A 25,516-nucleotide genomic window follows, 5' to 3' on the forward strand; every position below is an offset into this window, starting at 1 on the left:
GGCGGCAAGGGGCTCCATCGGATCATGGAGAATGTGAAAGCGGCCGTGGGGCCTTGCTGTGATGTACAGAGCCGTCCTCCCGGGTGTGAGAGCGCAGCTCCGCTGGTCACCTTGCGATTGTCATCGTCATGGTAGAGGGTGTTCTGGAAGCTCAGAAGGCAGCGTGAGCACCGGGGTTAGGAGCCCCAGGGAGTTAGTTACCCGCAATGAGTCTGACCATTCCGCTTGGATGGCAAGGAGCTGCGGAGACTTAGTCTGCAGTTTGGTACCAAACACCATAAGCTTAAGCTAAATTAAAAAAAGGGAAAGATTTGCTGACTGTTCTCCTAGTTTTCTAAGTTTATGCAAATCTGTGATACTAAACCACCGTGACAAGTGTTCCCAGACTTCCTAAATGATAATTCTGTTGATGATACTAAAAAGTGATACTTTCTATTTGATAAAATACGGATTTGTGTAAACCAGACAAAGCCAAAAGACAGAACCTAGAGGAAGGAATTGCTAGGATACTGTTTCCAAGATACATTGGTTTTGATTCTGCACAGTCAAGAGGTGGCATTTCTCTAGGGCATCTGAAGAAAGAGATGTTGTGTTCCTAGGGGACAGTGCAGGAGGGAACGTATTAGGCCTGAATCATGGTATCGTTAGTGAAATGGAGAGTTGTTACTGAGTTTTATTCTTTGTATACTTGTTTAAATATACAGGATGTGTACCAGCATCAAAGCTGAGTAAGGATGGTTAATGTCATCAAATGTACAGAGCTCAATTTTCTTTCAACGTTTAGTGTAGATCAAGCCATGCTGAAATAAATCCATGATGGGAAGAGGTCAGTGATTTTTAATGAAAATGCGTTAAATCTTAGTGAAAGCTTTAGATACTGGGTTGGGTCGTTCTGGTTGGGTTTTTTTCACATGTTCATAGTAGAGACTACTACTGTGAAGCCTTAAGTGGGAAGTGCCACAGAATATAACAGTACGTAGGTGGAGGGTAGAAAGTTTAATCTTCAAACCACGTAAATGCAGAGCAGTATATGCTTGTTGTAGAAGCAACTTCCTTCTTGAGCCTGCTTTCTCCACATTTGAGTGACTGGAAACCATAATTAGTAGTAATTTTGTTTGTTCCAAAGATGGAAATCATTAGCATAAAAAAAAGAGAGATCACAACCATATATACTAGCATTGTAATCTGGAGAACATTCTCCCTCACTTTGAAAAGGCACCAGCTAGAGTCTGTAAGCAATCCAGCATACATCCGTGACCTTTAATGTACAAAAGATTAAAGCATGTTTACATGAGAAGAGAAAATGTTCAAATTTCGAGAAAGGGCTTTATCCACATGCCGGTGGTAAATGATGCTCATTGTTCATGTGCAATTCTGGCCTCGTCTGAACTACAGTTGAGAAAACAAGTCCTTTTCAATGGAGGATTCAAAATGGGACCAAAACCATAGGAGTGTCTGTGGATCCCAGCACTTCAGTCTGGTTCCTGTATTCAAAGCCTGTTTGAAAGAGGCTCCGGTTTCCTCCACCCACTGCTCATGACAAGTCCTGTAATAACAAATCTCTATAAACATGCAAAAAATGATTTTTCATTATTTTTTTAATTAGTTTTTTTTTCTTAAAAAAAGTAAATTCTGAGAATAGACTGGGATGAAAGCTTATTTCTAATAAATTTTTAGAAGGTTGGGATTTGGCACTATCCACCTAAGCTTGTGTTTTAAAAGTAGGACCTATATCACAACTTGTTGCTATGGAAATGCCAGAAATATCCTTACTGAAAGCAGCTGGCATTCAGTAGTGCTTATGTGTGCCTGAGACAACAGGAACATGGACTGCCATAAAAGCAACAGGGGAAAAAAGAGTAAATAAAAATCCTACAGTCAATATTATTAATATCAGATATTCCTCTCTAAGCCAGCCATTTCCAAAAGGAGTGCCGTACAAAGTGCCATTTTCCATGTGCCTTTTACTTCTACCCTTACTAGCCAGACTTCAATTAGCTATCATCTTCTCAGCATTTGCAAATGAGAAACATCTGCCTTGAGCAGAGTGAACTCAGAGGCATGCCCAGGTGAACAGGCTTTGGGAGGCTTGGGGAAAGCAGGTGTCCTGCGTTGTTAGGGTGAAATTGTGATTTCAGTTGGGCACTGAAGGTGTTTTCTGTCTCCTTTGAAATAAAAAGTGTTAGAGGCATTCCACATGCGTGTGGAGGTTTTGCCGGTGGTATCCCATGCTTTAGCTCATTTCAAACTTGGCAGGTGCTGATTATCCTTGTTTATCAGTGGGAAAGATTGATAGAAAGTTAATGAGCATTTGAACTAGCTCCTACAAATAGGACTTCCGGATGAGTAAGTTCTGATAAATGCTTTGCGTATGATACCATAATACCTGTTGTTGGCCACTGTGAGAGACAAAATACCGAAAAGCCAGACAACTGCTCTGCTTCGGCAGCTCACTTCATGTATTTTTGTGTTTGCTGTGGGATGATCCACTGACAGGTAAATCTGCCACATAGTTTTTCATATTTGAGGTTAACCTTTCTGAGAACTGATCCTCTGAGGTGTGCTTTGAAACTTAAAATCTATATAAACCCCATCTTTAAGAATCCAGACACCCTCCTGCCCTAAGACAACAGGTGAGAATGGAAATGGGAAAGAGGATTTTCTTGTAGGCTCAAGCCTTTGCTGTAGCTCAGCAGACCCTTACATTGCTTCTGGTGATACGAATCTATAAGGTCTATGTATGTATAATAGAGGGGAAGCAGGGAGCAGCCGTAAATATTACTGTTCCTCTAGATGCTTGTTTGTACATAGACTGGCTCCCAGGGATGTTGCCACGTCTTATAGGTGTCAAGCCCTGCATAATTTCCTTCATTCCTTCTTTTCCTTCCCAATGCAAAGCTATTGAAAGGAAAAAATAAATGCTCGCAGCCTGGTCCTGGTGACTGGCTTGCTAACACAGGAGGCAGTGTTCAGCAGTAGCCCTGCAGTGAAGAAACAAATATGCACATGTAACAGAGAACACCAGATTTCACTCAGGAAACCAACTTTCACTTTGAGCTTCCAAGCAGCTAGTGTAAATAACAGACGTCTCGGCTCTTGAAAAATGCAAAAAGCTCCGGACTGGCCCCTTCAAGTGACAATAAGCAAATTCATTAAAAAACATTGACTCTCATGCAAATAAGGAACTCCGTTCAGATCCCGGGAGCTGCACTGCAGCAAATGGAAGTGAGGTCAAACCCGAACTTCTCCCCGTGTGGCTGTCTTGAGCTTTTCCTAGACGATGATTTGTAGAAACCCACTGGGGAATGCAGTTGCTCGGGTGATCTGTTGTTCTCTAATTTCATGCTAATTGGCAAGGTCACTTTTGGCTGACTGAAGGGCTTTGAAGTTACTGCCTAGTTTAACAAACAGCAGAGGGTGGGCCCTTGCAAAAATGTGTGTGCACACACTGGTGTGTCCAGTCTGGCCTGGGGAGTCTCTGGACCCCAGCAGGACCTGGCGTGGGTTTTCCTTTCTGCCTTTTAGAGCTGTGTGAAAAGGAGCTTTTGAATCAAGGGTGAAATCCTTTGAAACTTAAATCCCTTCATCTTTCTCACCTGAGTTTTGTCTCTCCTTGCTTATGGCACTCAGGGCAGCCCTGAAAGCAGGTACCCATCTGGGGAGGCTGCCTAGCTAGCAGATAGATGGTTGGTGAAGCTGCCTGCAGATTTCATGAGACTGTCTGCAGGAGCTGGTTTGCTGTTAGTTTACAACATGGTAGCATGCAGAGCCCTGCCTCCCTTCCCTATTGTAGGGAGAGATGGTCTTGAGAACTAGAAACTTGTTAAGGCTATGGAAAAAGTGGGGAATAAGAGTTGACTGCTTGGGAAGGATGTTAGGGGGCTTCAATGGTCGTGGGACTTGGGTGACACAGGGGAATAGGCTGTTTGCTATTGTTGACTCAGTAAAGCTGACTGAGAACATGAGAAGGTGCCAGTGTTGTCTGGGTGTGAAGTTCACTTTCTTTTAACCCCCTGTCAAACAAGAAGGATCTTTTGGTATTGAATCAGAGGATGATTCAGCAGTGAAACCTCAGGCTGGGAAATGCCTGGTTAAAGGGAAGCGTGGAAGTGATGTACTGCCTGTGCAGAGGGGTGTTTGAGGGAGCTGTGCTGGAACTGCTGTGCTGCTCACTGAGATGCCCATCAGAAAAACAGTGGAGAGGATGGTCCTTTGCTGTAGTATTTCAGTCTGTTCTGGGATGCAATATATGGGAACAGACGAACCCTTGAAGGTGGTGCACCTAAGGTGCGAAGCTGTGTGGATGCCGAGAGGTACAAAGGTTTCAAAGCAGATTCAGTTCTTAAAAAAGACCTTTACTAGGCTGATCTGTCATTTAATTATTCTCTTGTAAGAGGGTGCAATAGCTTCTCATCTCCTTGGGGAGCCCAGCTAGTGGGTGGCTGGGCTGCTCTCTGCCATCTCCAGATGTGTGGCAGAGGGCCAGCAGTGTGTGGTCTGCTGCCCTCAGCTCCTGCCACCCTAACCATGCTCACTTTGGCAACTCAGCGAGAAGCATGGGTATTGCTGGAGCCATCTGCCTGGAGCCATTCCTGTGCCCTGGGCTGCTCCATGTTCCCAATGGTATCTGCAGAGGGAAAGCAGCTGGGCTGCAGGGGAGCGACCTCTCCTTGTCCTCTGTGCATCTGTCCCACCTCTCAAAGGCAGGAGCTTGACATTGTTTACAAAACCAAACTCCTGTGTTACTCACCTGGGGAAGCTGGGATGTTTGCTTGTGGTCTGCTTCTTTCTCAAGCAGATTCCAAATATCAGCCTGCCTTAGCCAAGTTGGCCAGGAATGGGGTAGCCGGTTCCCTGCTATTGAAGCAAAAAGCAGAATTTCTCCCAATTTTGATGGAAGAACTGTTTATTTCTGGAGAGCAGCATTCACCCCTTTTCCCTTCCCTGGTGAGGTCAGAGCCTTGCATTGTAGCATCACCGGCATTTCCATGGCTACAGACCTTGACGTTGCAGGCGTGGGCAATAGCGCGCGGGACAGTGATTTCATTGTACCTCGAGCTCTGCAGGGCTGGGACTCTGTCAGGAGATCTCCCCAAACCCCTCAAGCCCTGGGTCCTGACGAAGCCGTGCCGATGAGTCAGGGCTGGCAGCCTCTCCCCTGCCCGAGACGCAGCCTCAGCCTCTGGGCATCTCTACCTGGCGCAGTTCCCCTGGCTCTCTTCAAACGAGCCGAGGTTTTCTTGTCTGCAGTCTTGCCCGCATTCCTGTGCCGCTGCCTGCTCTATTGATAACTTGCCATGTGGGGGGAAACTAAATATTTTTGCTCTACAGAAGGCTGTGGGTGTTGTCTGCTTGGCACAGGGTGTCTGCCGTGCTCGCTGTCTGTGAGCACTCCAGCTCTGCACAGCCCTTAGAGCACTGCCCAGGAGTGCTCTGTGCAGGCAAGAGCACGTTGCAGCTTGTTGTTGTGTGTGAACATTGTTATAAATACCTGTAACATGGATCCTCCAGGAGGGTGAATGCCAGGCATGAGTGTGCTCCTTTAAACACAGTATTTCAGGGAAAAGCAAAGGAGATTTAGGTTATCTAAACCCCAATTTTTAATTGGCAGGAAGTGGGGGTGGTGGCATCAGTTGTTATTCAGAACACTTTAAAAATTACATGTGCACATACAAATATGTTTGCTTTTCCTGTACTCCTCAATACTAACTTACCCATGCTAGTTTTGCTCACAATGTGTTGTGAGGAGTTTTAATTCTTTACCTCTTGACTGTGTGTCTGGCATAGATAATGCGGTTTAACGTGTGAGAGCAGCTTTACTGTACGTGTGTTGAATGAAGAAGTGAAACGGTCACCTGTTCCTTGGTGTGAAGCTGTTCAGAGCTTTCCTGCAGTTGCTGGTCACTGTATAAATCCTTCCTCAAGTCCTGGCATCAAGCCTTGCTTGGCTTGATGCTGATTTTGCTTCCTTGCATCGGCTTAAATCGGAGCGTTTCTTCTAAAGGCGGTGGGAGTGATGATGTGTGTGGAGGGGTGTGTTGCTCTGTTGAGTCTGAAGGAGCGATGAGTTTAATTCAAAGTGAATTGTAGCATCAGTATCTAGGCTTGATGCGTCAGAGTTTGAGTGATGTGAATGACGCACTGTTCCTTTGAATGCCAAAGCTCTGATATCCGAGATCAACGATGCTAAAAATACATTCGGCTCAGAATTCAAGTTACTCGTTGCTGTTTTCCCATCCCCAAAACAGCTGTGTGCTGGGATTAAAAGCCAGAGGGAACCTTAAGAAATCTGCAAGCTGGACTCTCCCATTCATCTCCCATCCTGTCACATAGACACTCTGTGTGTTGGTTTGTTTGGTCGGCTGTCAGGGATTCCTGCTAAACACAAAGGCTCAGCAGTTCCTGTTACCTTTTTTCTTTTTGTGAAGTTTTCTCCAGGTTGTGCAAAACATTGAGCACAAAAAAGTAGTAGCCAAAAATCAGTGGAGAATTTTGCTTTCATACTAGGAAGCATTTAAAACTGAAAATGAAGAGACTCCCCTGAAATTAAATCACCATCTCTTTGTATGTTAAAGTTTTACTACAAACTTTGGCTACCTTTGCAGAAAGCACAGTCAGCTCCTTCCTGGCTTTATGAACAACATTATTTGCTCATGGGAAATACTGCCTCATGTAGCATAGGAGTTAGAGAAAATGCTGGAACAGTTATTTAAATGAATCTCTGTCTATGACACCTACTGATGTGTGCCCAGGGACGAGCAGATAGGCTGAATTAAACTGCAGAGCTGTTTCAGATATTTCCCGCTGCATACATTGAAATCTTTAAAACCATGTAAAAATCCTAATAATAATTTGATGCTTTTGTGTAATGACAAATATTATTCAGCTCCCAGGCTGGAGCTGATGCACATTGAGGGCTCTCTCTCAGGGATTATAATATCTGACATTACCCTGCTCTTTCGGATGCTGCTGGCATTAAGCACCCAAGGGGGTGCTGGGACAAGATGCTGGTGGGAATTCTGTGTTGCCTAGGTGCGTCCCTGTACTCTACAACATGGGGATAGTTTGCAAGACTGAGAATCTCTCTGAAAATTGAGTATTTTCTGCATCGGGAGTGAGTGCTGCACTGAACACTTACCTGTTATAAGTGTTATAAACTGTGTAGTTTAAAATCCCTCTCTGGCCAAAATGTTCCTTGAGCTGAAACTAGAAAGTGATTGCCTGTAACCATGGGGCTGGATCCTTTCTATCTCCTCCTCTCTTTTCTAACAAATATTTGTGAATGTGTTTTCTTATCTGGTGCTTTCTTATGTGAAACCTGTCACCAAAACTCATTGACATGATACGGAGCCAAACAAATCATCACACAGAACTGACTTCTTAATTTAAGAGCTTGAGCTCAGCTTTGGTTTCATAAAGCCTTTTCTGGCTGGACTTTGCTGAGTAAGAAAAGCTAAAAGCTCCCTTCACCAAAAGCTGTTCCTCAACTTTTGGTTTTATATGGACCTCTTCGGAAGTGGTTTTGTGACGTGATGGTCTGAGTCCAGCTTCTGGTTGGCAAAAGCTGACCAAAGTCACAACACCCCAGTTGGCACTCAGTGGTATATTTGGCAGAAGGAGTAGGAAAGGCAGCACTGGAATGGGCACAGAGGCCCAATCCTTCTGCATGATCCCTCTAGCTCAGCGCTCAAGTAGTTGGAGCCCGGCTGGGTGGTGTGGAGGTGTTTGCAGTGCTTCTGTCCATTCTGCATCTGCTCTGAGCACTTGAGCTTCCCTGGCTGTTAATCCAGTACTTTTCACAAGAATTAATAGCAGTTAAAGAGAATTAAACAAATATTTACCTAATATCAGATCACAACCAGTTTATAAATATGCATATTTTTTTTTTTTAATCCATGATTGCTCGGCTTCTGTAATAATATTTATAGTCTTAAAGAGACCCTTCTTTTTCCAGAAGAACCGACTCCACATAAAACCAACAGCCCACCCTCTGGAGTTACATACGCTCATGATGTCCTGGACTGTGGCCTCAAGCCATGCCCCCTGCCTTTTTCTAGCCTTTCTGCAGATCCCATGGGCAGATATGGACAGCCAGATAGCATAGGGACAACACCTACACACCCTGCCAACGCTGCAGGGGCCTCTGCTCCAAGCCCTAGGATTGAAATTACTCCATATCATGAACTGATTCATTCAGGGGGTCCCTTCCGCAGCAGAGACACAGATGTTCTTTTGGTAGAACATCAGTCAAACTCAGCTACCACTAGCCCAAGGGTTACCCTGCCTGTCCCTGGCTTTGAGGGCTACAGAGAACCACTGTGTTTGAGCCCAGCTAGTAGCGGCTCCTCTGCAAGTTTCATTTCAGAGACAAATGTATCTCCTTGCACATCACCATGTGTTTCACCAAATAATGGTCCTAGTGATGACCTTTGTCCACAGTTTCAAAACATCCATACTCATTATTCTCCTAGAACCTCTCCAATAATGTCACCACGAACAAGCATCACGGAGGAAACCTGCTTGGGACGACATTCACCATCACCCTGTCCCAACTCAAGGTCTTCATCACCAGGTGCAAAACGGAGGTATTCTTGCACTGAGCTCTACAGTACTCAGCTGCCTTCCACTTCTCCACGACAGTCAAGGACCCCCTCTCCACAATCCTCTCCTCGCATCCCCTTGAGAGAAGACAACTCTTCAGTTACTTACACGCAGTTGCCCAGTGCTCCTCTTTCCATGGATGCTATGAACAGCCTTCCTACGGATCCTTCCTGCGGTGTTCCCACGAAAATTTGGAAAACCAGCCCTGATCCTTCATCAATGCCTTCCCACAAAAACAGCATTCCATGTCACGTCTTTCAGACTGTTGACTTCCATGGGCCTTGCGAGCAGGAGGACAGGAGAAACTCAGCCCCAGAATCAATTTTGTTGGTACCTCCATCCTGGACAAAGCAACTGGTGCCTGCAATACCAATCTGCAGGTATGTAATGCTTCTTGCGGCTGTGTGTTTTCTCATGGTGTGATGTCCTCTGTCATGTATGATGATCTCTAGGGAGTGTTTCCTTGGGCAGATCCTGCTGCAGACCAAAGCTAAGTGCTCAGGGACAGCACTGGTTGTTGTAGGCCCAATCCATTTTGATTCTGAGAGATTAAAGAATCTGAGTTTGGAAGCAATATCACCAAAGTGTTAATTGGTAGCACAGCATATGACAAATTCAAATTTCCAGGTTATTTGTCTAAAAAGCAGATTGGAAACAGCCTTTGACAAAGGCTGGATGTTCTCATTCCATCCTGCTGCTTTTAAAGAAAAGGTTGTGTTTCTCAAGTCAGAGAATGTCTTGCTTACAAATTTCAGTCAAGGATGAAAATACTCTAAATATTTCCTGATTCAAAATAGAGCATGCTGCTCCAAGTCAGACTGAGCATTTGGTCAACCCCAAGTGACTTACTGTTGGTTGTTAATTTGTTAATTGTCAGTTAACCCAAATCTCAGTCATTGGTGCTACCCTCATCAGCTCCCTGCATTGTCTGGCACTGGCGGCTGGACCCTGTGCCATGTGTATCTGCCAGGATGGAGGTTGCCAAATGTGCGACTCCACTTGCAGTCGCCGCTGGCACCCTGTCAGCCCTGCCATCCCACTTGGCAGCAAGGTTGTCCCCGTGCTAATGTTATCCTGGGCTGCTCCGGACCTGCTAAACATAAATTATGAGTGAAACAACAAGGGCTGTGACTGTCCTTGGCTTGTTAGATAGGTCCTTCCAGCAGTTTGTACTCACAACACAAGTGTTTAAAATCCAGTGCAGGCTCTAGTTGTATGTGTCAATGTACGAATTTCATGTTATAAACTCTTGTGTATTTTGGTAACAGGAAAACTAGTAACAGGTAAGAATATTTCGCATTTCATTTGTGTATATTTTAATACTTATGGAAATCATAAGGATTATTAATTTACATAACTCGTTAGGATAAATGGAGTTACTATTTCATGACATATGTGAAATGTGATCTTTTTCCAGAAGAAAAGCTGTAAATATAGAGAGGACATGTTTTATCAGTGCTGTAATGCTATAGAGAAAGAGTGAATGAGTAGTTTAGGCAGAAGTTCTCATGATTTGGGCTTATGTCACTACAGAAACAGAATGTCACATCTCTTTTGAGGTATCAAATTCTGTGATCAAAGTTTAAGATGCATAGCAAAAGCTAGATTAAAAGAGGAGGGGGATCTTTGAAAAAATATAACTGCTCAGATATTTCCGTGGAAGAGACAGAAATATTCTGTTCTCTTCTACAAGGAGATGGGCCCAGAGAAATTACTGTATTAATCCTGAATTTCGACAGGATTTGTAATCAAGTGTGAGCAGGATAGCATCTTCCCACTGAAATTAACATCAGACCCCTAAATGTTTCAATGAGGGCAGCCCCAGAGGGTCACCTGGAGGCAAGAGGGGTCAGAGCTGTGAGAAATCAAGTGCTAAAGCATTTCAGCTGGTGTGGTCTCTCTTTGCCCAGCCTGCCTGTCCAGTCACTCCCGCCCCTCGAGTGGCCACTCTCCAGCCAGTCTGGCTCCTATGAGCTGCGGATTGAGGTGCAGCCGAAGCCCCACCACCGGGCACACTACGAGACGGAGGGAAGCAGAGGCGCTGTAAAGGCACCAACTGGAGGCCATCCCGTCGTCCAGGTAAGGTCTACAGAGGAACAGTGTGGGGTGAGTTGATTTCTGAAAGCTGGGGCCTGACCATGAAAGAGGAGGACCATGTGAACCTGGGTGTGTTTGTAGATGTGCATAAAGCGTTTGAAGTTGAACTGTGGTGAAGTCCTAGATGTTTGGAAAGTTGGTTTGGATTGATTAGCTTGTGAAGGCTCAGTAACTTAGGCAAAGTATTTGCCACCTTTTCTGAACTGCATGTTAAACCTCCTGCGACCCAACCCTGCTGTAAGATGCCCAGCTGTCTTGAATTCCAGCTGAGCCCATTTTACCTTGATGAGAACCCTTCTGTGTAAACTGGGGCATTTTGTGAGGTTCAAAATGTACAAACATCAACCCTGGCTTTCAGACTCAGTGTTTGTAGCAACCTTCCAAACTCAGAGTAACTAGCAGATGATGTTAGATCTGAGGTACCATGTCCTCCTGCTGGGGGTGAAGGAGGGGTTTGGAGCTGTGCTTCCTACAGAGCAAGTCCATGCGACAGAGTTGCTACCTGTGTTTCTGCCTGTATCTAGCTTCTGCTGCTCTCCAGTCCATACAGCCAAACTGTACAAGACTCAAACACATTTTCTTGAAGTTTAAAGAAAGGCAAAGCAACCTTCATTACCCTCGATGGGAACTGGATTAGGAAGCTGTGGGTATTAAACTGGAGTTTTTTCTAGAGTTAACAGCTGCCTTTTGCTAGAAATATCTTTCATACATTAGCTTTTTCCTTAGCAATTTTCCTCTTTTTTCCTGTCCTCTGGTTGCATGATAGAAGTTCTAATTTTAAGCCAATTTAAATTTAGGTGAGAGAATTTCACCCACGTGTAATTCAAGCTCTCAGTACGTCCATTTCAGTCTAGTGCCTGGTTTATGTGTAACTTGCTGACATTGTGTCCCACCTCACGTGCAGTCCTGCTTATCATCTGTGGTAATGCTCCCTTCTTTTGACCCTGGATGTATCCCACCAAGGGGAAACCTGTACTAGTGGTAGTAGCCATGTGATAAGGAGACAGCAGGACAAGGTAATTACATAGCAGTGGGGGTGATTTCAAGAATGGCCTCTGTAAAGCTGTAAATATAGAGAGGACATGTTTTATCAGTGCTGTAATGCTATAGAGAAAGGGTGAATGAGTAGTTTAGGCAGGAGCTCTCTCATGATTTGGGCTCGTGTCACTACAGAAACAGAATGTTACATCTCTTTTGAGGTATCATTTGTATTGCCCTAAAGGGTCCATTTCTGTTCCTAGCTGTGCTTGTGAGAAGGGAAGTTGTCCTACCAGTGAACATAATCCAAGCTCACAGCTATGGAGGTAACAAACTTCGACCCTTTGCTGACCTGAGGGGTGGATGAACTGAACCCTTATTCTGTTGCGGAGGGTGAATTTTCCTTTGCTTTTCAAAGAGTAGTGTAAAATAATGGCCAAGTAGCTGCACTGTGGTCATGTGGGGCCACATCATTCTTTTCACTCATTTCCTACTCATTTCCTCCCCATTTCAGCCAGTGCCAGTCAGGAAGGAAAGCCAGGCTTTTGGTTGGGGTTGCAAGGTCTCAGTGTGATACTGCTGGTAATGATACATGGCAGCTGTACAGATCAGCCACAGCTACAGCTTTCACTAAGCAAAGTCTGGGTGCCTCCTACAGATGTTTCTGTCACGCTCAGGACTTGCTATAACAAGCGTGAACCAGGAAAATGTTAAACTTTATGCTTAATTTTAAGCAGGTGATCGGTATCACTAATTTCACTGGGTTGACTTGTGCTTAACTTCTAACATCTGTTAGATATTCCCCTGCAGGCTCACTCCCTTATAAAAATCAAGCCATAAACTGTTAAATTAATGAATTTGTTTACTTTGGTTGAGCTGGACTTACATGTATGGACTGGATAGCTGAGTAAAGGGTGCAGGATTATAATAAATAGCAATCACATTTGACATACCTTAATATATGCAATCTCCTTGGTTTATGAATCTGACAAACTTACAGCCTGCTGTGGTGTGTTTGAAGCTACATGGCTGTATGAACTATATGGCTAATCAGCACTTGCTCTTTTCTCAGTTTGCTTAAAAATATAGTATCACTTACCTTCCCAAGATATTCCTATCAACCGGATGTTTATTGCACTGAAGGAGTTTCTCATGACATGGGGAAATATAAATGCTTTGTTTCCTTCCTGTAATCAAAATCAATCAAAGAGAGATTATATTTTCTGCTGGGGACAGGAACTGATATTCCTAATTTTGTCATAATTTGCCATCAAGCTAACGATTTTAAACTATAAATTCAATGGTCCATGTTAGTTTCCCAAGCAGATGTGTTTCTGCACAGCTGTGCCTGCATCTGGGGAAAATATGGATAGTTTCTTTATGAAGGTTTGTTATAAACCTGGAAGTATTCGTCGGATTTGTATTCACTTTAACTTAACAAGGTTCATATGGGTGCCGAGCAATGAGATAGTTGCACCTGTATGGTTTATGACATCTGAAACTTGGGAAGGCTTGTAAAATCCAAACCTTTCATGTCATAAGTCATTTGACTTCAAGTTTTCTTTTCTTTTTTTTTTTTTTTTCCCTTCTTTCCCCTCAATGAATTTTAACTTCTGTTAACTGTCTTGAATCCAGTGCTGTCTCTTAGATGTTTGGACTTAAATATTGAGAAGCCAAGCTTACCCTGAGTAGGAGAAGCCCACCAAAGCAGTGGGATTTATACTAAGGCTGAATGTCCCATTCATGTCCCACACATTTTACAACCACTTTTGATATACTGCTTTTCCACTAATTTGATTACCTTTTCTAAAATAGAATCTTGTAAAAAACCTTAACCCTCCGTGTGACTAGTTACCCAGCTGAACTCCTGCAGGAAGAGATGCTGGCTAGTTTTTGCTGTTCAGTATTGGCTTGCATTACTTATATTTTGTAAACTGCATTTTGCATGCAAGTTTCTTCTTTTGGGTGCTCTGAAGCTACAGACTAGCAGATCTCAGCCTCCAGGCCTTATCTTGTGGTTTATCTTTCTGATGCTGCTTCCTCTTCTTCACGTGTCTAGCCCCGAGAGTTTGTGCTGAAGACTGCACCAGTTGTGCACTCCAAGCATGGCAGGAGAAGAGTCTGTTTAATCAAAACTTCTGGCTAGATTGGACACACAGCAGAGGGCATTTACTTTGTTTGCCTGGGGGAGGAAGAGAGGAGTCATGAATGCCATGGAATGTTCACACCATCTAAATCACAGACCATCTATAGTCACGTGGAGAAGCTTAGGCTCCCAGTTTAGGTGTTCTGAGTCACTCTGCAGAGGAAACCAGCTTGCTGTTGAATATAGAGAAACTCAAGTTTCTATTTTAGTGATGTAAGACGGATGCCACTGTGAGTATACCCAAGATGTGAAGCTATTGAGAACAACAAAGAAATGCTGCATAGCAAGGACAAAGCTGAAGTTTGCATGCACCTACCATATTGCAGGTCCATCTGGTCACTGAGACCGCAGAGGAAGGGTAGGTGTGATTGGATTCCAGTTCTTTTTCATCAAAGTGGGGAGACAGCTGCTTATTTGCACCCAGCTGCTCCAATCAAGGTTCTGGCAAAGACTGTTCATTAGGAAAGCCAGTGACTGCTCCTGTGGAAAAAGCTTATGGGTATGACTGGGATAGAGGTGGCAATCCAAATACAAACCTAGCTTTGTCCAAGTTCACCCCCCTGGCAGCATGCCCTGCCCAGAGGGGTAAAAATATCCATCTTTGCATGCTTTTAGGTAAACATCTGCTAGGAAGGAATGGATATATTTGAATTCTGTTTGGGACAGGAAAGATGAACTAGATGATTCCTTGAGATCTCTCCCAGCATTATTTTGAATAATCCTTCTAGGAGCTCCCATCTCTTAAAAGGAAAGTACAATTTTGGCGTTGATGGCATTGCTCAGTATCCTGTTGTCCAGGGGAAACAGGGCATGTGGTAGCACTTGAGTAACAAGGTCTTTCACCTACTGCCCACAGGAAAATATGGTGATAAAAACCTCTCTGCTGCAAGAGGAGACAGATTTTTCAGTTCTTCAGCAAAGGTTCTGCTGTCTTTAAGACAGTGATGAGAAGGAAAGACCTTTTCAGTAGCAAAGATTGGGTCGAGGTGAGCTTCACCCCATGGTCAAGCAGAGCCTATGGTCCCTTAAAAGCCATAAACCCATGATTTTGAAGATATTCATTAAACCTAGTCATTCTGGTTTTGACCTACTGCTTTGCATGAAGCCGCATTTTTTGCACAATGGTGTGATATTTCAGGGAGTTCTAAGCAGAACTCTTGCCCTTCAAGGGTAGTGGAAAAGCTTTTAGGGAAGACGAGCAGTTGATTTATCAAAATGATTGTCCAGCTGTACTCTGGCTAATTGTTGTGTACTCATTTTATTAGAAGTGGTTGCCTTTATTCATGCTGTAGCCTGTGGGTATAAATGAGGCAAGCCCATTTGACATCATAGTCTTCCCACATTCTGAAGTCATCTGGGGTCTGGAGATGATCAGTGTGAGATAACAGTGTGATTTACTGCTGCCTTCACCTTGTGTAATTGAGAGCAGTGACACAGGGCATCGATTTCAGATGTGTGTCTGTCACAGGCTGTAAAGAGGCTGACGTATACTTGTTAAAACTCTGTTTATGACAACTCAGCTGAGTCCAGGGTTAAAGGGTAAATAGATGCTTTTTTACTTTTTGTTTTTCTTATTTCTAATTTTTTCACCAAGCATCTGTTTGGGACTCACCTTGCTGTAAACAATCCTTGCGGAAGCTGGTGTTTTACACAGCTCTTCAGCACAGTAATTTCTAGGCATATTCTCAAAAGACTATGCCTAACTGGCATTTTTTTATTGCCATCTTATCAAGTCTTTCTCCTGATGTACTGATTTCCTAACTTATCTTTACAAAAGGCTCAAATACTTCTGAATGAAAACCAACACATAAGTAATCAGTAACCGATTTGCATCTCTCACTTTGTTTCTCTCACTTCAACCACATTATTAACTCAATTCTACATCAGCAAACCTGTTTTTTTCCCCCCACTGCTTGTGTCAGATAATCAAATCCATTCAGTACACCTGAGGCTGCAGTGTTTGAAAGTAGCTGAGGATGTTGGACACTGGAGCCCCTATTTTCCAAGGCAGCACTTTGCCCAGAGCACATCCTGCATCAGTGGCCCCTGACTTGGGCTGGAGAAAAACTCACTTCTCAGCCAGAAAGGTTACACCTTCCTGCAGCTGGAGGTTTCATGTGCTCAGGCATCCCAGCACTGAGTCAGTTGAGCCTGTGTCTGGGGTGAATATTATTCAGGACCTAAAGACCTCTTGCCTTTAGGTGACAGCTCAGTGGTTTGGAGACTTCTCCAGGAAGCATCCCTGAGACCTGTCTCAGCTGCTGCTGCATTCTGGGATCTTTGTTTAGTCAGATGTGATGGGCTAAACTGAGTAACAGGGCTGGAAGAGAGGAGAGAATGTTTCCTTCAAATCAGAGCATCAGACTCCTTCCCCATTTCTGCCCCACACCAGGAGGAGGAGATATCGCAAGTGGACTGAGATTTCAGTCCCTGCCTATTGCTATCTTAAAATCACCTGGGAGCTGTGTTTAGTCAAGAAAAGCCCTGCCAATGCAGATGTCTTGGACGTCACCGTGGTCTTCAGTCTCTTCTGTTCTTGGCACACAAAACACCAAAAGCTGTTGACAGTTCCTCTAACAGAAGTTCAGGAGCAGTAACCTCCAGCATGGCAGTAATGGGCAAACTAGACACAGTTGGCCTTCCACTGGCAGCAGTGAACGGGGAAAATTATGTCCTCACATGGGCTTAATTTCAGAAGGAAAGGGGAGGAGGTAATTTGCTCTGAGCTATCATCCTACTGCCATAATTGCATTTCCTTTACTAGCTTCATTGTAATAGTAAAAATTAAATGCATTACCCAGCTGTTTAACTTGGTACAACATCCAGACATAGACCAGGTCTACAAAACCCTGGTGCTCACGTGGAGGGCAGCAGAGGGCACAGGGTACACCTACCCATCTCTTTCAAACAGGAAAGTTGTATGGAGGGGGGCTCCTGTCCAGCACAGCCACCCCAACTCTTTCCATGGCTTTTAACTTTTAAAATTTTAGTGACTTCCACTGCCTTTGTTTTTTATTTTATTATTAAAAAGAAGCTGGAATAATAGAGTTGTCAATGGAGCACACAGGAGCTGCTTTACAATAACAAACGTATGTTCTACTTTCCTTTTATATTTGAATTTTGCCATGTGTGTTTTCTTGTGGTTTTGAAGTCAAAAGAGACATTGTTTTCTAGCCTAGGCTTCCCATGGGGCCCTGACTTCTAACTGTGTGTGACTTTCAACATTCAACTAATTCCTTTGCGTGTTAGCAAAACCAGAACCTTTGATGGAAACTCAAAACCAAATCACAGCTTGATACCGTGATTCACACTCTCACAAGTTCAACTGGGCTGGAGATGTGCTTCTGCTGCAACCCAAACCAGCCTGCCTGGGAAGACCTACTGTTAGGAGTGTCAGGGGAGTTAAGCTGGTTTTTTTCTGCCCATCTTCCTAACTCCCCCTGTTCAGCAAGGGGGAAGTCCAAGGTCTGGGATGAAGCCCTGTGTGTTTGCAATTCCATGAGCAGGCTGTGCTGGACTTGCAGGTGGAGCCAGCTCGTGCTGTGCAACTAAGGCGAGAAGAGAACTGCTGGGTGACAGGATAATTAGCTACTGGGAGAATTTAACTAGAGATAAGTTGCATCTTCGCTTACTTGAAGTCTTTAAACTGGGTCTGCGTTCCTCTGTGTGTAAAGATGCAGTCACTCAGATGTTATGGCTGAGCGAGTGCAGCTTGCTCCTAAGGGAAAGACAGGCAGGATCACTCTGGGGTGTAGTTGGGCTGCAGATCTGCAGGACAGGTGAGCAGTGAACCATGTACCTTGAGGGAGCAGTGGGTTTTTCCCATGTGCCAAGCTGCTTTGAGTTAGAGGTGAGTGATAAGTTCTCACAGAAACTTCTGAGCCCATTTCAGAGTACATTGCTTTTGGTGAAAAGTAATTTTGGCAGAGGTGAGGGGAAAGAGAATATACCAACTAGCTTGAGGGTGATGCCTGTGCTATGTAGAAGGCTTGGGTTATTCTTTGGGTTAGAAATATGCCTGGATTAGGCAGATGCAAGATTTAGGCTACTCCTTCATGTATACTCTCACTGCAGGACTGTACATGAGGGACCCAGTGTGCAGTAAAACAGTTGGAATTTGTGGCTGTTTGCCATGAATGTAAGATACTTCCAGTGCAGCAGTAACGCTGACATAACTCATCCTGTTCAGGGTGCACTTGAGTATCTGCAGAAGTCCATGCAGGGTGGATAGTGTCCTGTAAACTCACATCTGAACTCTCTGTTCATGGATTTCACCATCCAGCTAAGCCTCCAGTTCCTCCCTCTTTCTCTCAAGACCAGTGTCTGTTGAACTGGAAGTGCCTCGTGCCAAGAGGGGACCCGTGCCTGGGTCTCCAATGTCCAGGGGAGTGTTGTGCTGACTGGGCTAATGGCTGTTCAGGGGAAAGGGACTGGAGTCCTCGTCCTGCTGCTCCTTAGTGTAAATTTTCTAGGGTCTCTATTTCATTCTGAAACAACTGTTGAAACCCCAATGCTTCCAGCAGACCTGAGTTATTCTCCCTCTCGAGCATGCCTTGTGTTGTGGGTTTCAACATGAGGAAGAAATTGGGGAGGAGAGAGATTCCTGGGGCTTGCTTTTTTCCCTTCTTCTTTCTTTTTTTCTTTTCTCTCCAAAATGCTTTTTGGCCTAGATTCTTTCCAAAATCTGGCTGACATTCAGTCAAATAGCCAGGCTTGGGTATGGTTTCTGGACCCAAACCTGCTTCTCGGGGGGGCTCAGCACTAAGCCCTGACAGAGGGCTCAGCCCTGGTGACCTGGTTCAGTGAAGCCATATCAATCATCTCAGGCTAAACTGAGTAACTGCAAGATGCTTCTGCTGCTGCTGTCCCATCTTGCTCCTTATCAGTGTGGTTGTTCTCAAGCTTTGTGCCACATCTTGGTTGCACAGTGTGATGCTGCCGGGGCTCACGATATTTTCACCCAGCTATGCAAACTTGATCTCTGAATCCCCATATCTGTACTTGTGCAGATGTCAGATGCGTAGTGCTACTTTTAAACTTTCCGCCAGGGTAGTCAAAGCATCTTGAAAACAAGATCAGCTCTTCACAGGGGTAGGGAAACTGAGGCACGGAGAGGAAACAACTTGCTTATGTTGCAATGTGAGGTCGGTCTCAGGACAGTCAGGAACAAAACTCCCAAGTGCTTTCTCCCAGAGCTGACATCGCTGTCCAAGACCTGCATTTTAACCCTATCTGAAAGCAGAAATCCCATTTAGGCACTGGGAGTCTGGTTGTCATTTACTGTAAGGAGCAGCAGAGCAAATGAGATTCAGTCCTTGGAATTTTGACAAAATTGTCACCAAAATAAGAAACACTTAAAATTGAGTATAATAAAAACTCATCATTTACCAGAATCAGATGTTCAAAGAATTAACTTTGGAGGCCTTTTTAGACTGCTTTGGTAAGAACCAAGACAGAGATTTCCTTCTGGTTTGCGTTCTTTTGCTATGTCCCAACTACATTAAATTGAACAAAAACATGTGACAAGATTCAACTTCGTTGCTCAATGTCAGCTCTAACTGAAGCAGGCAGGCAAGCCGCTACATGATACGGTGTCTGGATGAGGTCTCTGTCTTAATTACTGACAGCTATTGATATACCACTCTCCCCGAGACAATACAGTGAAATTTTCTATCTTGGTAGGAATATTGTTGAGTAAAGATCTTCCTAAAAGATGTTTGAAATTGCTGCAATCAAAGGGTATTAATGATGAAAATTAATGATCAAATCCGAGATGCAAAGTTGCTTCCACAAGGAAGGGAGCAGAGAGGCACGACAGCAACACTGGGCTGAGCTGGGGCACACCTTCTGGGCTGCTGTCTGAAAATGCTTTCTGGCATGGAAAGCACCCTCGGGGCTGATGAAGAGTCTGTGCAGGGCAATAGTTTGTGGTGTCAAAAGCTTTGAGACATGGGTTTAACCCTGCAACCTCTGTAGAGGAAGGTGGGCGTTGGGTGAGCTGGGGCTCCTTGCCAGGGCAGCAGTGCCGCAACCACGTGCCACTCCTGGTGAGCCGTTCAGTGCTTTCTTATCTCCTTGTGTACAGCAGGAAAAGGGAAGCAGTAGGAGGAAGCGATTTCTCACGCGGCTTTGTATTTGCTTCTAATTAAACGTTGCTGGTCGAGCTCTCTTTTCCCACTTTTCACTACCGGGTAGGGATGGTCCATCTGAATCACCCCAGCACTGTTCTCAAAGCTGACCACACACATGCACGCCCAGTCAGGGGGGAAGCTGGAGTGACTTCCACAGGGAGATAGCAAGTAATATACAGCAGTTAATAGAGTAAGCCTCATGTTACAGTGAGCTGAAGCAAGCAAGAAAGCTGATTACTTTCAAGCAAATAAAATCACCAAGACTAGAGAATTCATTCCCCAATTTTATATGTTCCTTCTGGCAGTAGCTTGCGTTGTCTAGACAGGAAGATGTGTGCAATCAACTTTAAAGATGCAGTTTTATACCTCCAAGGGGAGAAAACCCTAAATTCCTGACAGTCACAGCTCTTTTGGGATGAATGGGAAACAAATTACTCCCTTCTACTCTCTAAGGAAATCTGTATTACACAGGTTCTTGTTGAGGCTCTTCAAAGGTGGCTGTACGGTTTGCAGATGCTCCTGCTTTTGTCTTGCAAAGCCCAACACTGCATGTGGACTTTTGCACATGCAATACTCAAACTAGAAATCCCCAAGAAAATTTGGCTCTGAAACCTGTCAATTGAAAAGGCAAAGGCAGAAACTTGCAAAACCAGTGGAAGCTGCAGTGCTGCGGCTGGTGAGATGTGTTATCATGCATCCCTGCTGTTTGCAGAACGAGGTCAGCAATGCCTGCAGCAAGACAGAGCATAGCGGGACAGAGACTTCTGGTTTCTCACTGCCCATCCCCTGCAGCCACCAGCAAACCACTGCATCTCTCTGCTCTCGCTTCCCTATTTAAGAATATATAGTTATCTTACTTATCTTCTGTGAATCCTTCTTTCTCTTATTAATAATGTAATTCTATATAAAATATAATACCGTATAATAATTTAAATTCAATTAAATATGTCCAAAATTCAAAGATCCAAATTCTGAAAGTTTTACTAAATTCCCTCTGTATATGCATATGCTGTATCTATGGGTGCCCACCTACAGAATCTCAGCCTCTCTTTCTGACTGTGCTGTCAATTAATCATTTGGTTACCAGACCACATAACTAAGCAGTGTTGCAGGCTTCACTTGTGCAAAGGGATTTGATGTTCATGCAGCCCTGTGTTTTTAAACCCCAGGGACAGAGGCAGTGCCAGCTGCGTAGATGCAGGGTTTCATTCATCTCAACACTGGGATACGGACTGATTTAGATGTGAATTTTAAACTCTGGCTTTGAGGGCTTGTGCGTTTGGAGCTGGGGTCTCAGTTTTTAAGAATAACTCAGTTTTGAAGTAGTACAGGGTTAAAAAAAAGGTAGTGTTTCATATGCTTAATGTGTGGTCTCAATGGCTGTGGTTGCTGGTACTGTCACAGGAGTTGTGTTCAGGCAGGTAACTGGGCTGCCAATACACAGCAGCTAAATTTTTTGCATGCAGAATGACACACATGCCATTCCTGAAAATGGCACTTAAATACCCCCCTCACAAATTTGACTGGTATTGATCCACAGATGGAGTGCAGAATGAATGAATTTTATTTATGCAGAGGTGAGCCAATGATTTTAATCATGCCACACATTTCCATTTTGTTTAGAAACCAAATTGTAGCAGCAAACCAAACAAGAAAAGTCTCCTTGTTTTCTGAATGATGTTATTTGTTTATCTGCCAAAGTGCTTTGCATTTCCTCAGGTCACAGACCAGCCCATGTCTGGCTGTGTTAATATTATAAGAGTTATGCAAAAGCAAGGTTGAAGAAAAATCTTTCAACTGAAAGAAATAGAATCTTAAAATCCCAAAATAGAGTATGGAAAGGTACACATCATGTCTGGCTTCTCTTTCCCCTTGTGGCAAATGTGACTCAAAGGAGTTGGGTTTTTTCCAGCTCGATCTGTATACAGTTTGGGGGAGTTTTATTGTGAATAGGTCACCTTATAATACACAAAAATATTTCCTCCCGGAGTTCTGTATTCATAAATCTTTCTCAATTCTCACTCTCTAGAAACTGAAATTCAGATGATCTTGTTTTCTTCATGGAAAGAAGAGTGAAAAAGAGTAAAGGAACTCCTTGGCGTGGGGCTGGTCCCCTATTCTTGTCTGTGCTGCATCTCCTGTTGCAGCTCCCCTCAGGCAGCTGCAGGGCGAGCTGCTGTCCCCCTTCTGTCAGATGAGCAGAAGAGTAGGACTGAAAAACTGAGACTTTAGAGCACTTTGGTTGTTGCTAAAGGAAGGAAAAAAAAGAAATTCAGAGCTGTTATTTTAAAAATGTTTTCAGTCTTCACTTCACTGTAGGATTCTTTAAGGGTCACTTTTACTCCTTCTTTGCTCTGCCAAAGAACATATTAGCATTATGGTTAAATACTAAAGCAGCTGTCTAGCATAGTGGAGGTGTTTATTGAGAGTACCAGTCTCTCATAGCTCAGTTTTGAGGAGAGACATATATGTGAAACCTAGCTTTAATGTGTTCTTCCATTCTAGCTCATGATAATCTTTTTTCTATGTAAAAATGCAGCACAAAACAACAATTAATTAATTATTTAAGGGTTAGCATCACTGTAACACATATAAACAGAGAGTTTGAATGACATGACCAAAGCTATGTAGTAAATTGGTTGCAGAGCTGAGTGTAAAACTGGTTTTAAAGTTCCTAGAGCATTACTGTGGGTTGTCCATCTTTGACTTTTGTTTCTAAGTCATCCTTACGAGTTCTTAGCAAGCGAAAGGTAGATGGAAATGCTTACGGTAAATGATCACCTATATTATCCTTTAAAACTTAATCGATTAGCTCAAGATAAGGACACACCCTTTTATTATGGGAATGCTGGACACTTTCATGTATATTTTTCTCCTTGTATTTCATTTTATAAAGCTATTTTGATTTTACAATGAAGTCATCCCAAAGCATTGCCATAATGCCATAAATTACCAAATAATTATATTAGTTTCTTCCACTGATCAAACAATTTATTTCAAATCTGATCCTGTGGAGGACCAGAAATCCTTTTACTATGTGTTTTATACCCCCTTGTCCAGCAGATGAAACAAACATTGCCATATGAACATGCAATCAATTCCTCTCTTCATTAAGTACACTTATACAGACACACACTCATGCACATATGTATTATTAGAAATCCATGAGTATTTTTGCCTTGGGAACTCATTCTATACATGAGCAAACACCACTCAAAATTACTTTTAAAGGTGGTCAGTATTAAAAACTGTATATGTAGCCAGTTCTGTTACAGCTGCTACTGACTGTGCTCACTGGGGGCAAATTTTCCTTTGTAATTTATTATCTGTTTTCCTCCATTCCAGTCTCTCACCTATAACTCTGGGATTTTGCTTTGCCAGGAGAGAGGGTAGGGCGAAAGCTGTTTTGCTGTCACTGTAATAGCTGTTCCAGCCAAAAGGATCCTCTCAACATCTTAGCTGGATCCACAAAGAACTACTGTCAGGCATGACAATAAACATGCTCAGTACTTAAAAACTACTCTTTTCTCCTCCCTCTCCCCTTGTAAAGACAAAATGGCTTTTGCTCATACAATGGCTTTTTATTGAAGGCCAGGAAATCTTGGATTTTGAAAGCACCATACTTAGGATGAGTTTAAGTATGGCTCCCAGAGGACCTGGGCTTAATGCGCCTCCATGGATAAACAGGGGGTGATTCTTGCATTCATGCCTGTTCCAAGTAGATCTATCATTTTGACCTCGGCTGCCTTTCATCTTCCATACGCTCTATACGTTTTTAAATCTCCCCGTGGCTGCCATTGCATATATCACAGTCTTGGCAATGTTGCTTCTCCCATACCAACCCTTGTGCTTGCAGTCCGGCTCCACTCCTGCAGCCCGCTCCCAGAGCCAACTGGCATGTCTGCACAAAGCCTTGTACCCTACTTTCCCTCCTCACAATCTCCCGAAGCACTGTGCGAGTGAGTTATCGTAGGTGTCTGAGCTGCGACCGGGCTGGATTCTGTAATTCTTTCTTGCACAACTCGCACTTAAGGCCTGTTGACTTCAATGGGGCTATTCATGTAAGCAGAGGCTGCAAATTCGGGCCCTTGGGTTGTAAGGTCTCTGGGGCATAGACCCTGCCTTTGTATGCCTTGCAAATATGTGCTAGATGAGTAATGATAGCTCAGAAGAGTGAGTGTCACTTTACATTTGCCATACTGGAGGAAGGTTGCCAGGATTGCACTGATGCTGCATGTGGTCCCCTTCCAGGGGGGAATTAATCCTTCTATGCAAAGATACCTCCTGCTGACTGGTGAAAAGAAAAAAAAATGGTTTAGCCATAAATACCATTAGCTTAATCTTCTTTTTCTCTGATCTTCCAGTACTATTTGTTTTATATGGCTTCATCAAGGTTTTGTATGTGGACAGAATAATTGAAAACAAATTTAGCATGTCTCAGACCATAAAGTTCCCTTTCAGCTAGATCACTGGCTGTGTGGTAGATAAATGTCTGGTTTTCATTTTTGGTTATGTGAGAAATTTAGAATGGTTTGATTTGTAATTTTGAATGTTAATATAGAAGGAGAAATTTCCTCATCTCCTGGCCTATGGAGGCATTCTGCCTTTCTTGCTTCTCTTGAAGTAAATGCTGTTTATATGAAAGGTTATTTAGTACAGAATAGTCTGTTTAGATAGATGGTATTTTAAAGCAGTGCAAGAGGGATGGCTGAAGGTGAACCAACAACTGGAGGAAGGATGAGTTTCTAAGAGCAGTGAATCAACACCAGTCCACATAAGTGATTTCAGGAGAACAAGAACATATTTCATGTTAATACTACTTAAGAATTTTTCAGACAGGGAGATTTGTAGGGTGAAGATGTAGGTATGAAAAGGTATGAAACATCCTCCCTGGGCAGAGAGGCAGAAAATACAATGCTGTGAATGTTGAAGAAGTTGATGCTGGTGTTTGGGGCTGGATTTAGGAAATTTGGGAATAAGTGTTGATAACTGGATAGAAAATGAGATGTGAGAGGGTGAAGAGAAGAGCAGAACTTTGAAAATGAAGGCAGGCAGCTTATGTCTCATATGAGGGAGACGGGAAGTGGGAGAGATGGGAAGCTCACTGATGAGCAAAGTGATGTTGGAAGCACAATCCTTCTAGCTGGGTTTGAAACGGATGTGAGCTGGGGCAAAACTGCGTGTGCCAAGGCCAGAGAAAGGGATGTGGCAGGAATCATTAATTTCTGAAATGTTTTTACATTGTTTAACATTCCAGTTCTCAAAATCACAGGCACGTTTGCTATAGATACTTCCTGTTTAAGGGGGAATAAATGTTATTTGTTTTAACTGGAGTTGAAATAGGAATCAGAAGCTGAGCTGAGGCAAAGTCATTTTACTGAATGTTAGGCTGGACAGAAAGTAGGGTTTGCAAGTTGAGTGTCACACAGGGATGGACTTAAAGCCCCCTATATCAGTGGGCATCTTCTGTTAGCTTTGATATGGTCTGGAGAGGGTGCATATAGGAGTGCTATGCATATAAGTGCAAGCCAGACACTTCTGTCCTTACTGTGTTTCCTCCTGA

The 25,516-nt window shown here is 43.6% G+C and overlaps 1 protein-coding gene across 1 annotated transcript in view; it reads left to right on the top strand.

Annotated features, from left to right (window-relative positions):
- Nucleotides 1-24: 24 nt before the first annotated feature.
- NFATC2 (nuclear factor of activated T-cells, cytoplasmic, calcineurin-dependent 2) overlaps nt 25-25,516 on the top strand; it is a gene marked incomplete at its 3' end in the record, with an annotated part of 56,158 nt that continues 30,666 nt past the window's right edge. The window contains exons 1-3 of the mRNA XM_010014181.1: nt 25-131; nt 7,929-8,981; nt 10,512-10,680. Of these exons, the coding sequence (XP_010012483.1) occupies nt 25-131; nt 7,929-8,981; nt 10,512-10,680 (1,329 nt within the window). The remainder of the gene's footprint in view (nt 132-7,928; nt 8,982-10,511; nt 10,681-25,516) is intronic.

This window comes from Nestor notabilis, unplaced genomic scaffold (genome assembly GCF_000696875.1).
Source record: "Nestor notabilis isolate BGI_N333 unplaced genomic scaffold, ASM69687v1 scaffold5085, whole genome shotgun sequence".
In the NCBI taxonomy this organism is placed as follows: Eukaryota; Metazoa; Chordata; class Aves; order Psittaciformes; family Psittacidae; genus Nestor; species Nestor notabilis.